We start from the raw sequence: 14,237 nt of genomic DNA, 5'->3' as shown, positions 1-14,237 counted from the left end.
GGGAGATGCTCCACAGACCTGGGCACCCTTAGGAATAGGGAAATAAGGCAGGCCAGGTATGCCCCACCCAGAGCCTCAGGGGTGGGGACTGTGGGTTGGTTTCAGTGGGAGGAGATGGAGCCCAGGATCTGACCACAGTGGGGCACCTGGCAGATGTTACTCTGAGGGAGATCCCCATGGTAGCAGCCATGGGCCCTAGGGAGAGGTGGGCACCAAGAACAGAGACCAGAGAAGGCCCAGGCAGAGGACAGGACTATATGGGCCAGGCACACTGGGACTGCTGCTGCCAAGAAGAGGGACCCAAGGCACCTGCTGCCCCTCTCCTCAGGGAGAGTTCAAGTTGAGCTTCCACCCTGAGGGCAAATGAAGCCCAAGACAGGCCAAGTGTGCTGTGAGGTTCCTGGAGGGACAGAGTCCTGGCCCTAGGCAGTGCTGGCCCCTACTGCTGGTAAACCTGGCCTTGGGCACCCATGGCCCACTGTCCCCAGAGCAACATCATTGAGCAGAGCCCCAGCAGGAAGGAGCCTAAGGTAAGGAACCAAAATATCATGGCAGTGGAGGATGTGGAGTTCCCTGAGGTGGGAGCTGGGAGTGGACATCTGAAGAGAAGAGCAGCTGTGAGGGGAAGATGGGGGAGAAGGAAGAATCAGCCAGAGAGAAGGGGCTTGTGTAGACATTGGCTGTATTTAAAGTGCTGACATCTGTCTTGCATGGATTTTTTGCATTGTTTCTTCATTTTTAATATTGTATTAAAATATTGTGTATCTTGATGACTGAGTTCTTGACATCCCTTAAATTTTGTACTAGAGCCACACTTGCCTCACCCTTGTCCTCTGGGTAAGGCAGAAAGAGGCAAGCAGAAGCAGGATGTGCCCAGAAGGCACTAATCATTTTAGGGGCAGAACCTTTCTCCCTGTAGTCCCACAAGTCAGATCCTGATGTTATCCTCGTCTTGCAGAGGAAGATAGAGGTCCAGAGAGGTAAGGTGACCTTTACAAGGTCACACAGCACATAGGCACAATCTCAGCACTGTAAGAAGCCAGAAGACTGAACCTTGTGACCTTATCAGCATATACTGTGTTGAAACAAAATGGTGCAACATTCTGAAGTGGTGGTCTGTCAGGCAGTTAAAGAGGGGAACAAGGGCTTGACTGAGTCTCCACCAAGGATGTCCACCCTGAAACTCATCCATAAATATTTACAGGAGTCAGGCCTGGGGACCCAGAGAGGGTGGGACCAATGGGTCATGTCCAGGGATGGAGACAATCAAACTGGTCTGACAGGTGGAGGGGCACTGACGCTTGATATGGTCACTCCAGGCACCCAGAGCAGCTTGGGCTGAGAAGAGAGAGAGGTGTCCAGGCACATCAGGGCACTCTGTGCTGCATGCAGCGTCTTATGTGCTGCGACCTTGACCTTGAAGTCCAGAGGAGTTGTTGAGGGACTTAAGCAGCAGGTGGTCAAAGTCGGGTTCATGTTTGGAAAACAGATAGGAGTCCGGTGTGAGACAAATTAGAGGACCCAGGAGGACTAATGGCCACAGCCTGTGTCTTGGGGATGGGGAGGACCAGGTACCAAGATCACCTATGAAATTAGCAAGTGAATTTAAAGTGACTGTACCAGATGTTGACCAGACAGGAATGGACACTCTCGGGGACTGTCTATAGTAGTCTAAAATGTACAGCCATTTTAACAATATGCAACAAGTCATTTTTAAAATTTATTTAAATTGTGTAATTCCATTTCTACAAATTCATGGGGGGCGTAACAAAAGGTTTACAAAGAAAAATGAGTAGCTCAACATGATTAGTGGTGGAAGAAAACTGGAAATAATCTAAATATCCAGCAGAAAGCGTGTGCCCAAATACAGTATAGAACATCCATCATAAGGAATCTTACACAAACATCCAAAACTATGTAACTGAAAGCAGGTTTTTAAAGTATGTGTTTCACTTACAGCTATCTTTTCCCATTCCAACAGTTGCCTATTAGTTTTATGGATCGTTTTCTTTGCCGTACAGAAGCTTTTTATCTGGATGAGGTCACAGTAGTTCATTTATGCTCTTGATTCCCTTGCCTTTGGGGATGTGTCAAGTAAGAAGTTGCTGCGGTGGAGGTCAAGGAGGTTGTTTCCTGCTTTCTCCTCTAGGGTTTTGATGGTTTCCTGTCTCACGTTCAGGTCCTTTATCCATTTTGAGTTTATTTTGGTGTATGGTGTGAGAAAGTGATCTAGTTTCATTCTTCTGCCTGTTGCTGTCCAGTTCTCCCAACACCATCTGTTAAAGAGGCTGTCTTTTTTCCATTGGATCCTCTTTCCTGCTTTGTCAAAGATTAGTTGGCCATACATTTGTGGGTCCAATTCTGAGTTCTATATTCTAGTCCATTGGTCTATGTGTCTGTTTTTGTGCCAATACCATACTGTCTTGATGATGACAGCTTTGTAGTAGAGGCTAAATCTGGGATGGTGATACCTCCCATTTTGGTTTTATTCTTCAGTATTACTTTAACTATTCGGGGTCTTTTGTGATTCCATACAAATTTTAGGATAGTTTGTTCTAGCTTTGAGAAGTATGCTGGTGCAATTTTGATTGGAATTGTATTGAATGTGTAGATTGCTTTGGGTAGTAATGACATTTTAACTATATTTATTCTTCCGATCCATGAGCATGGAATGTTTTTCCATTTCTTTGTGTCTTCTTCAATTTCCTTCATAAGTTTTCTATAGTTTTCATCCTACAGATCTCTTGTATCCTTGGTTAGGTTTATTCCTAGGTATTTATGGTTTCTTGTGTAATTATGAATGGGATCAGTTTCTTGATTTCTCCTTCTGTTGCTTCATTATTGGTGTATAAAAATGCAACCCATTTCTGTACGTTGATGTGGTACTCTGCAACTTTGCTGTATTCTTGGATCAGTTCCTGTAGGCTTCTGGTGGAGTCTGTCGGGTTTTCTATGGAGAGTATCATGTCGTCTACGAAAAGTGAAGTTTGACTTCTTTGTCAATGCTGATACCTTTGATTTCATTTCGTTGTCTGATGGCTGATGCTAGCATTTCCAGCACTATGGTAAACAACAGTGGTGAGAGTGGACATCCCTGTCGTGTTCCTGATCTCAGGGGGAAAGCTCTCAGTTTTTCCCCTTTGAGGATGATGTTAGCTGAAGGCATCTCATAGATTGCTTTTATGATTTTAGTAGGTTTCTTCTGTCCTGACTTTCTCTAGAGTCTTTATTAAGAAGGATGCTGTAGGGGCACCTGGGTGGCTTAGTCGGTTAAGCGTCCAACTTTCTCTTAGGTCATGATCTCGCGGTTAGTGGGTTCAAGCCCCGCGTCGGGCTCTGTGCTGACTGCCATTCAGAGCCTGGAGCCTGTTTCAGAGTCTGTTATTCCCTCTGTCTCTGACCCTCCCCTGCTCATTCTGTCTCTCTCTCTCTCGGAAATAAATAAAACATTAAAATTTTTTTTAAAAAAAGAAAGAAGGGATGCTGTATTTTGTCAAATGCTTTTTCTGCAATTATCAACAGAATCATATGGTTTTTATCTTTTCTTTTGTTGGTGTGATGTATCACATTGATTGATTTGCGAATGTTGAACCAGCCCTATAACCCAGGAATGATTCCCACTTGATCTTGGTAGATAATTCTTTTTATGTGCTGCTGGATTTGATTTGCAAGTATCTTGTTGAGAATTTTTGCATCCGTGTTCATCAAGGATATTGGCCTGGCGTTCTCTTTTTTTGCTGGATCTTTGTCTGGCTTGGGAATCAGAGTGATGCTGGCTTCATAAATAGACTCCGGGAGTTTTCCTTCGACTTCTATATTTTGGAATAGCTTGAGAAGAATTGGTATTAATTCTGTTTTAAATGTCTGGTAGAATTCCCCAGGGAAGCCATCAGGTCCAGGGCTCTTATTTGTTGGGAGTTTTTTGAAAACTGATTCGATTTCTTCACTAGTTATGGGTCTGTTCAGATTTCCTATCTCTTCCCGTGTGAATTTTGGTAGTGAGAGTATGTTCAGGAATTTGTCCATTTCTTCTATGTTGTCCAATTTGTTGGCATATAATTTTTCATAGTATTCCCTGATAATTGCTTATATTTCTGAGGGGTTAGTGGTAATCCTCCCATTTTCATTTATGATTTGTCTATTTGGGTGCTCTCTCTTTTCTTCTCGAGAAGCCTGGCTAGAGGTTCGTCAAATTTGTTTATTTTTTCAAAAAAAGCAACTCTTGATTTCATTGATCTGTTCAATTATTTCTTTGGTCTCTATGTTGTTTATTTCTACTCTGATTTTTACTATTTCTCTTCGTCTACTGGGTTTAGGGCATTCTTGTTGCTCTGCCTCTAGTTCCTTTGGGTGAGCTGTTAAATTTTTTACTTGCACTTTTTCTAATTTCTTGAAATAGGCCTGGAGTGCAATGTACTTTCCTCTTAGGACTGCCTTTGCCGCATCCCATAGAGTTTGGGTTGTTGTGTTTTCATTTTCATTTGTTTCCATATATTTATTTATTTATTTATTTATTCTTGCAGGATATAGTAATTTATAATAATAATAATTATTATTATTATTATTATTTTTTACAAATAGTTTATTGTCAAATTAGTTTCCACATAACACTCAGTGCTCATCCCCATAAGTGTCCTCCTCTATGCCCATCCCCCCTCCCCCCAACATCCATCAGTCCTCAGTTTTTGTCAGCATTCAAGAGTCTCTCATGGTTTGCCTCTCTCCCTTTCCCCCACCATTTCCCCCCTTCTTCTCCCCCTTGTTTCCATATATTTTTAAATTTCTTCTCTAATTGCCTGATTGGCCCATTCATTCTTTAGTAGGGTGTTCTTTAACCTCCATGTTTTTGGGAGTTTTTCAGGCTTCTTCCTGTGATTGATTTCACGTTTCAAAGTATTATGATCTGAGAGTGTGCATAGTATGATCTTAATTTTTTATATTTATTGAGGGCTGCTTTATGTCCCAGTATGTGATCTATCTTGGAGAATGTGCCATGCGCACTTGAGAAGAAAGTAAATTCCCTGGCCTCAGGATGTAGAGTTCTAAATATATCTGTCAGGTCCATCTGGTCCAATGTGCCTTCAAGTCCGTTATTTCTTTATTGATTTTCTATCTGGTCGACCTATCCATTGCTGTAAGTGGAGTATTGAANTGGTTGACCTATCCATTGCTGTAAGTGGAGTATTGAAGTCCCCTGCTATTAGCACATTCTTATCTATGAGCCTGTTTCTGTTTGTGATTAATTGTTTTATATATTTAGGTGCTCCCACATTCGGTGCATACATTTATGATTGTTAGTTCTTCCTGATGGATAGACCCTGTAACTATTATGTAATCCCCTTCTTCGTCTCTTGTTATTGTCTTTAATTGAAAGTCCAGTTTGTCAGATATAAGTATAGCCTCTCCGGCTTTCTTTTGATTTCCAGTAGCATGATATATATTTCTCCAGCCCCTTACTTTTAATCTGAAGGTATCTTCCAGTCTAAAATGAGTTTCTTGTAGACAGCATATAGATGGATTTTGTTTTTTTCAATCCATTCTACTACCCTATGCCTTTTGATTGGGGCATTTAGTCAATTTACATTCAGTGTTATTATTGAAAAATATGGGTTTAAAGTCATCGAGTTCTTTGTGAGATTCATGCTTGTGGTGGTGTCTCTGGTTTCTTGCATTCCTTGCAACATTTCCCTCAGAGCATCCACCTCAGGATTTGTTGTAGGGCTGGGTTAATGGTGACAAATTCTTTCAATTTCTGTTTATTTGGAAAGACTTTTATCTCTCCTTCTATTTTGAATGACAGGCTTGCTGGATAGAGGATTCTTGGCTGCATATTTTTTCTGTTCATCACATTGAAATTCTCCTGCCATTCCTTTCTTGCCTGCCAAGTTTCAGTAGATAGGTCTAACACCACTCTGATAGGTTTCCCTCTGTATGTTAGGGCCCTTTTCTCCCTAGCTGCTGTCAGAAAATTCTCTCTTTGTCCTTATATTTGCCAGTTTCTCTATAATATGTCTTGTAGAAGATCGATTTAATTTACATCTTAGGGGGATTCTCTGTGCCTTTGGATTTCTGAGAGAGATAACATGTGCAAGGGAGGTTCAGAGAGAGAGGGAGACACAGAACCTGAAGCAATGCTCCCGGCTCTGAGCTAGCTATCAGCACAGTGCATAATGTGGGGCTCGAACCCACGAACCGTGAGGTCATGACCTGAGCCAAAGATGGATGCTTAACCGACCGAGCCACCCAGGTGCACCTGCAATAAACTTTTTTAAACAATCTGCTACTGAAATTTTCTATGTCAATCTGAATGTTTCTTGATCCGTGATCTTGTAATGGCTTTGTAAGACTTCAAAGTTTGGGTGAACCAGATTGTATTTAATTATTCCCTTATTAATGGACATTTAGGTAGTTTCCATTTAAAAATATAATTATAAGTAACGCTGCAATGGAAATCCTCATGTAGGTGTGCATGTGTTACTTGTGCTTGTATAAAGTGAACTTAAGTATCTACTGTGGATAACTGACTCAAAGTGGGAATTGCTCGATCAAAGAGAATGTGATTTTGGAATGTTCTTAGGTAATGCCTAAATGTCCTTCTGAAAGGCTATTCCAGCTTATATTCACTGCAGTGAATAACAGTGCCGTTTCTTCTATATCCTTGCCAATAATGTGATATCATTGATTTTTTTTAATTTTCCCATCTGACGAGTATAAGTGAGCATATGTTTGTTGTTTAATTGCTTATTTGACTTGGTGAAACTTATTTCTCCTTCATTTTTTTATTGACTGATTTTATTCCTACTGTGAATTTACCAGTTGTAATTTTACTTGTATCTCCATTCGGTTAGATGTATTTTCTTTTCTTTTTTTTTTTTTATTGTTTATTGTCAAGTTGGTTTCAATATAACACCCAGTGCTCACCCTCATGAGTACCCTCCTCCATGCCCATCATCCCCCTTCCCTTCGGTTGGTTGTATTTTCTTATGGATTTATAGAAATCCCTCATATATTTGGGATATTAACCCCTTGTTAAGTATATAGGTTGTAAATAATGTACCAGGTGTGTGTTTTGTGTCTTTTATTGATGGAGTCTTCACCATAAAGCCGTTTTTAATTTTTTTATGTGTCAGATTGGTTTAATTTTTTTCTTTATGGTTTCTGTGATCTGTGGGATACGTAAGAGAAGCATCTTTAAGTTCACTGTTATAAGATCATTTTTCTATCCTGTTCTGGTACTTTCATTGTTTTCGTGTTTGTTTTTACTTCATCTGGAGTTTATTTTTGTGTAAGTAGGAATATAACCTTATCTATTTTCCAAATGCAATTGTTATCAAATACTAGATTACTAATCTGTCACATTCTCTCCACAATTCTGTTCATTTACAAATCTATTCTGCCCTGTTTTACTTATTTTAGCATTAGAGTATGTTTTGATATCTAGTAAGGAAGAAAAAATCCGTCCTTATTCTTCTTCAAAATATTGTGTCTCTTCTCCATCATTATACTGTTGGATATTAGAAGAAGTTCACTAATTTTTGAAAAGCCTGATTTTTGCATTGTGCTTGTAATTTCATGCCATCTATGGATTAACTTGGGGATAATTAACATCTTTACCATGCTCAGCATTTTTATCTAGGAACATACATTACCATTCATTTGCTTTTCTACCATCACTGCTAGTCAAGTTGTGTCCTATTTTATTAATGCAATTCTCGCACATTTTGTGTTGTTTATTCTTAGATTTTTAAATATACTATTTGAGGAAGTTGTAGATCTTTACTAAATTTCATATCATGAATGGCTACTGTTTATATAGAAGGGACAATTGCTGTTTCTGCGTGTTGCTCTCATATTCATTTTGTTTCTATCCTGTGTTCTAATCGATCTTCAGCTGATTGTCCTGGGTGTTTTTTCCTTTAATTTATTTTTAATTTTTTTTACAAATAGTTTATTGTCAAGTTGGTTTCCATATAACACAAGTATCTTCCTCCATGCCCATCTCCACCCTACCCACCCATACCTATCAGTCCTCAGTTTGTTCTCAGCATTCAAGAGTCTCTCATGGTTTGCCTCTCTCCCTTTCCCCCACCATTTCCCCCTTCTTCTCTCCCCACGGTCCTCCAGTAAGTTCCTCCAACTCCTCCTATACGTGCAAACATATAGTAGCTGTCCTTCTCTGCCTGACTTATTTCACTCAGCATAACACCCTCAAGTTCCACCCATGTTGCTACACATGGCCAGATTTCATTCTTTCTCATTGCCATGTAGTATTCCATCATACAGATAAACCACATCTTCTTGATCCATTCATCAGCTGATGGACACTTAGGCTCTTTCCATGTTTTGGCTATTGTTGAGAGTGCTGCAATGAACATTGGAGTAAATGTGCTGATGGACTCCTATATCCCTTGGGTAAATTGCTAGCAGTGCTATTGCTAGGTCATAGGGGAGTTCTACTGTTAATTTTTTGAGGAACCTCCACACTGTTTTCCAGAGGAGCTGCACCCTTTATCTGATATGTCATTTGCAACTATCTTTTCCCATTACAGCAGTTTCCTATTCGTTTTATGGAATGTCTCCTTTGCCTTGCAGAAGTTTTGAATCATGATGAGGTCCCAATAGTTCAATGTTGCTCTTGACTGTTTTGCTTTTCGGGATGTGTCAAATAAGAAATTGCTGCGATGGAGGTCAAGGAGTTTGCTTCCTGCTTTCTCCTCTAGGGTTTTGATGGATTCCTGTCTCACGTTCAGGTCTTTAATCCATTTTGAGTTTATTTTTCTGTATGGTGTGAGAAAGTGATCTAGTTTCATTCTTCTGCATTTTGCTGTCCAGTTCTCCCAGCACCATCTGTTAAAGAGGCTTTCTTTTTTTCATTGGATACCTTTTCCGGCTTTGTTAACTATTAGTTGGCTGTATATTTTTTATCGAATTCTGAGTTCTCAATTCTATTCCAATGGTCTATGTGTCTGTTTTTGTGCCAATACCATACTGTCTTGATGATGACAGCTTTGCAGTAGAGGCTAAAGTCTGGGATGGTGATACCTCCCATTTTGGTTTTCTTCCTCAGTATTTTTTAGCTACTTAGGACCTTTTGTGGTTCCATACAAATTTTAGGAGAGTTTGTTCTAGTTTTGAGAAGTATGCTGGTGCAATTTTGATTGGGATTCCACTGAATGTGTAGATTGCATTGGGTAGTAATGACATTTCACTGTATGTATATATATATATACACACACACAAATAGTTTATTGTCAAGTTGGTTTCCATATAACACCCAGTGCTCATCCCCACAAGTGCCCTCTTCGATGCCCATCTTCCCCCTCTCCACCCACACCCTTCAGTCCTCAGTTTGTACTCAGCATCGAAGAGGCTCTCATGGTTTGCCACTCTCCTTTCCCCTACCATTTCTCCCCTTCTTNCTCAGCATAACACCCTCAAGGTCCATCCATGTTGCTACACATGGCCAGATTTCATTGTTTCTCATTGCCATGTAGTATTCCATGGTATAGATAAACCACATCTTCTTGATCCATTCGTCCGTTGATGGACACTTAGGCTCTTTCCATGTTTTAGCTATTGTGGAGAGTGCTGCTATGAACATTGGGGTACATGTGCTCCTATGCCTCAGCATTTCTGTATCCCTTGGGTAAATTCCTAGAGGTGCTACTTCTGGGTCATAGGGGAGTTCTATTGTTAAATTATGAGGAACCTCCACACTGTTTTCCAGAGGGGCTGCACCCGTTTACATTCCCAGCAACAGTGCAAGAGGGTGTCCGTTTCTCCACATCTTCACCAGCATCTAGTGTCCTCTGATTTGCTCATTGTAGCCACTCTGACTGGCGTGAGGTGGTATCTCAGTGTGGTTTTGATTTGTATTTCCCTGATGAGGAGGGAAGCTGAGCATTGTTTCATGTGTCTGTTGGCCATCTGGATGTCCTCTTTGGAGAAGTGTCTGTTCATAACATCTGCCCATTTCTTCACTGGGTTGTTTGTTTTTCGGGTGTGGAGTTTTGCGAGTTCCTTATAGATTTTGGATATTAACACTTTATCTGATATGTCATTTGCAACTCCATTTCCCATTCTGTTGGTTGCCTATTAGTTTTGTGGATTGTTTCCTTTGCCATGCAGAAGTTTTTAATCTTGATGAGGTCCCAATAGTTTATTTTTGCTCTTGATTCCCTTGTTTTGGGGATTTTTCAAGTAAGAAGTTGCTGGGATGGAGATAAAGGTGGTTTTTTCCTGCTTTCTCCTCTAGGGTGTTGATAGTTTCCTGTCTCACGTTCAGGTCCTTTATCCATTTTGAGTTTATTTTTGTGTATGGTGTGAGAAAGTGATCTAGTTTCATTCTACTGCATGTTGCTGTCCAGTTCTCCCAGCACCATCTGTTAAAGTGGCTGTCTTATTTCCATTGGATATTCTTTCCTGCTTTGTCAAAGATTAGTTGGATGTATACTTTTGGGTCCAGCTCTGAGTTTTCAATTCTATTCCATTGATCTATGTGTCTGTTTTTGTGCCAATACCATACTGTCTTGATGATGACAGCTTTGTAGTAGCGGCTAAATCTGGGATGGTGATACCTACCATTTTGGTTTTATTTTTCAGGATTACTTTGGCTATTCGGGGTCTTTTGTGGTTCCATACAAATTTTAGGATAGTTTGTTCTAGCTTTGAGAAGGATGCTGGTGCAATTTTGATTGGAATTGAATTGAATGTGTAGATTGCTTTGGGTAGTAATGACATTTTAACCATATTTATTCTTCCAGTCATGAGCATGAAATGTTTTCCCATTACTTTGTGTCTTCTTCAATTTCCTTCATAAGTTTTCTATAGTTTTCATCATACAGATCTTATATCTTTGGTTAGGTTTATTCCTAGGTACCTTATGGTTTTTTGTGCAGTTATGAATGGGATTAGTTTCTTCATTTCTCTTTCTGTTGCTTCATTTTTGGTGTATAAGAAAGCAACCAATCTCTGCAAGTTGATTTTGTACCCTGTAACTTGGCTGAATTCTTGGATCAGTTCCTGTAGGCTTCTGGCGGAGTCTGTCGGGTTTTCTATGTAGAGCTACATGTCGTCTGTGAAAATTGAAGTTTGACTTCATCTTTGCCAATTCTGATGCCTTTGATTTCCTTTTGTTGTCTGATGGTTGATGCTAGGACTTCTAGCACTATGTTAAACAACAGTGGTGAGACTGGTCATCCCTGTCATGTTCCTGATCTCAGGGGGAAGGCTCTCAGTTTTTCCCCGTTGAGAATGAGGTTAGCCGAGGGCTTGTCATAGATGACTTTTATGATGTTTAAGTAAGTCCTTCTATCCCGACTTCTCGAGAGTCTTTAATAAGCAAGGATGCTGTATTTTGTCAAATGCTTTTTCTGCATCTATCGATAGGATCAGATCGTTTTTACCTTTTCTTTTGTTGATGTGACGTATCACAATGGTTGATACGCAAATATTGAACCAGCCTTGCAACACAGGAATAAATCCCGCTTGATCTTGGTGGATAATTCTTTCTATGTGCTGTTGGATTCGATTTGCAAGGACATTGTTGAGGATTTTTGCATCCGTATTCATCAAGGATATTGGCCTGTAGTTCTCTTTTTTTTGCTAGATTTCTGTCTGGCTTGGGATTCAGAGTGATGCTGGCTTCATAAAACGTGTCTGGAAGTTTTCCTTCGATATCTATATTTTGGAATAGCTTGAGAAGAATTGGGATTAAGTCTGTTTTAAATGTCTGGTAGAATTCCCCTGGGAAGCCATCAGGTCCAGGGCTCTTATTGTTGGGAGATTTTAGATAACTGATTCGATTTCCTCACTAGTTATGGGTCTGTTCAGATTTTCTATCACTTCCCATGTGAATTTTGGAAGTGAGTGTGTGTTCAGGAATTTGTCCATTTCTTCTAAGTTTTCCAATTTGTTGGCATATAATTTTTCATAGTATTCCCTGATAATTGCTTGTATTTTTGAAAGGTTGGTTGTATTAAGTCCATTTTCATTCATGATTTTGTCTATTTGGGTTCTCTCTCTTTTCTGTTATAGAATCCTGGCGAGAGGTTTGTCTATTTTGTTTATTTTTTCAAAAAACCAACTCTTGGTCATTGATCTGTTCAATTGTTTCTTTGGTCTCTGTGTTGTTTCTTTCTGCTCTGATTTTTACCATTTCTCTTCTTCTGCTGGGTTGGGGTTCTCTTGTTTCTCTGCCTCTAGTTCCTTTAGGTGAGCTGTTATATTTTGCACTTGCACTTTGTCTAATTTCTTGAAATAGGCCTGGAGTGCAGTGTACTTTTCTCTTTGGACTGCCTTTGCCGCATCCCATTGAGGTTGGATTGTTGTATCTTCATTTTCATTTGTTTCAATATATTTTTAACTTTCTTCTCTAATTGCCTGATTGGCACATTCATTCTTTTGCAGGGTGTTCTTTAACCGCCATGTTTTTGGAGGTTTTCCAGACTTCTTCCTGTGATTGATTTCATGTTTCAAAGCATTATTATCTAAAAGTGTGCATAGTATAATCTCAATTCTTTTATATTTATTGAGGACTGCTTTATGTCCCAGTATATGATCTTCTTGGAGAATGTGCCATGGACTCTGAGAAGAAAGTGAATTCCATGGCCTCAGATGTAGAGATCTGAATATATCTGTCAGATCCATATGGTCCAATGTGTCATTCAATTTTATTGTTTCTTTAGTGAACTTCTGTCTGGTTGATGTATCTATTGCTGTAAGTGGAGTATTAAAATCCCCTACTATTAGCACATTCTTATCTATAAGTTTGTTTCTGTATGTCATTAATTGTTTTAAGTATTTATGTGCTCCCATATTTGGTGCGTAGACATTTATAATTCTTAGTTCTTCCTGATGGATAGACCCTGTAATTATTATGTAATATCCTTCTTCATCTCTTGTTATTGCCTTTAATTTAAAGTCCAGTTTGTCTGACATAAGTATAGCAACTCCAGCTTTATTTTCGCTTCCAGTAGCATGATATATATTTCTCCATCCCCTTACATTTAATCTGAAGGTATTTTCCAGTCTAAACTGCATTTCTTGTAGACAGCAAATAGATGGATTTTGTTTTTTTATCCATTTTGCTACCCTACGTCTTTTGATTGGAGCATTCAGCCCATTTACATTTAGTGTTATTATTGAAATATGTGGGTTGAGTCATTGTGTACTTTGTGGGATTCATACTTGTGGTGGTGTCTCTGGTATCTTTCATTTTTTGCAACATTTCCCTCAGAGAGTCTCTCTCTGGATTTCTTGTAGGGATGTTTATATGGAAAGACTTTTATCTCTCTTTCTATTCTGAATGATAGGATTGCTGGATAGAGGATTCTTGGCTGCATATTTTTTCCGTTCATCATATTGAAGATCTCCTGCCATTCCTTTCTGGCCTGCCAAGTTTCAGTAGATAGGTCTTTCACCACTCTGATATGTTTCCCTTTGTATGTTAGGGCCCTTTTCTCCCTAGCTGCTTTCAAAATTCCTCTTTGTCCTTGTATTTTGCCAATTTCACTATGATATGTCATGCAGATGATCGATTCAAGTCACGTCTGAGGGGAGTTCTCAGTGCCTCTTGAATTTCAACTTCTACTACCGTCTCCTGGTTGGGGAAGATCTCGGCTATAGTTGTTCCAGGACTCCTTCAGCACTTTTCCCTCTCGCTTCCACTTCTGGAATTCCTATGATACTGATATTTTTCCGTTTGATTGTATCACTTAGCTCTAGAACTCTTCTTTCATGTACCTGGGTCAGTTTATCTCTCTTTTTCTCAGTTTCTTCTTTTTCTAAATAGTGTTTTCTAAATCACTTCTTCTCTTTTCTGCCTCTTCAATCCGTGCAGGTCCTTTATCCTCCTCTTTATTACGTATCTCATTATTTGCATTTTTTAATTCACCATGACTATTTTTTTATTTTTATTTTATACAAATAGTTTATTGTCAAATTAGTTTCCACATAACACCCAGTGCTCATTCCCACAAGCGCCCTCCTCCATGCCCATCCCCCCTTCCCCCACATCCATCAGTCCTCAGTTTATGTCAACATTCAAGAGTCTCTCATGGTTTGCCTCTCTCCCTTTCCCCCACCATTTCCCCCTTCTTCTCCCCCTTGTTCTACGGTTAAGTTCCTCCTAATCCTCTTATACGTGCAAATATATAGTAGCTGTCCTTCTCTGCCTGACGTATTTCACTCAGCATAACACCCTCAAGGTCCATCCATGTTGCTACACATGGCCAGAT

The 14,237-nt window shown here is 39.7% G+C and overlaps 1 protein-coding gene across 1 annotated transcript in view; it reads left to right on the top strand.

Moving 5' to 3' along the window:
- The first annotated feature begins 470 nt into the window (after nt 1–470).
- The window catches only part of LOC120226911 (immunoglobulin lambda-like polypeptide 1), a 27,662-nt gene continuing 13,895 nt past the window's right edge, over nt 471–14,237 (top strand). Inside the window, exons 1-2 of the mRNA XM_039225081.1 lie at nt 471–530; nt 920–980. Of these exons, the coding sequence (XP_039081012.1) occupies nt 471–530; nt 920–980 (121 nt within the window). The remainder of the gene's footprint in view (nt 531–919; nt 981–14,237) is intronic.

The sequence above is a fragment of the Hyaena hyaena genome, unplaced genomic scaffold (genome assembly GCF_003009895.1).
Source record: "Hyaena hyaena isolate Hyena2069 unplaced genomic scaffold, ASM300989v1 scaffold_1930, whole genome shotgun sequence".
Lineage (NCBI taxonomy): Eukaryota > Metazoa > Chordata > Mammalia > Carnivora > Hyaenidae > Hyaena > Hyaena hyaena.
Note: the sequence above shows the minus strand (reverse complement) of the source record. Positions and strands in the feature narration are given on the sequence as shown.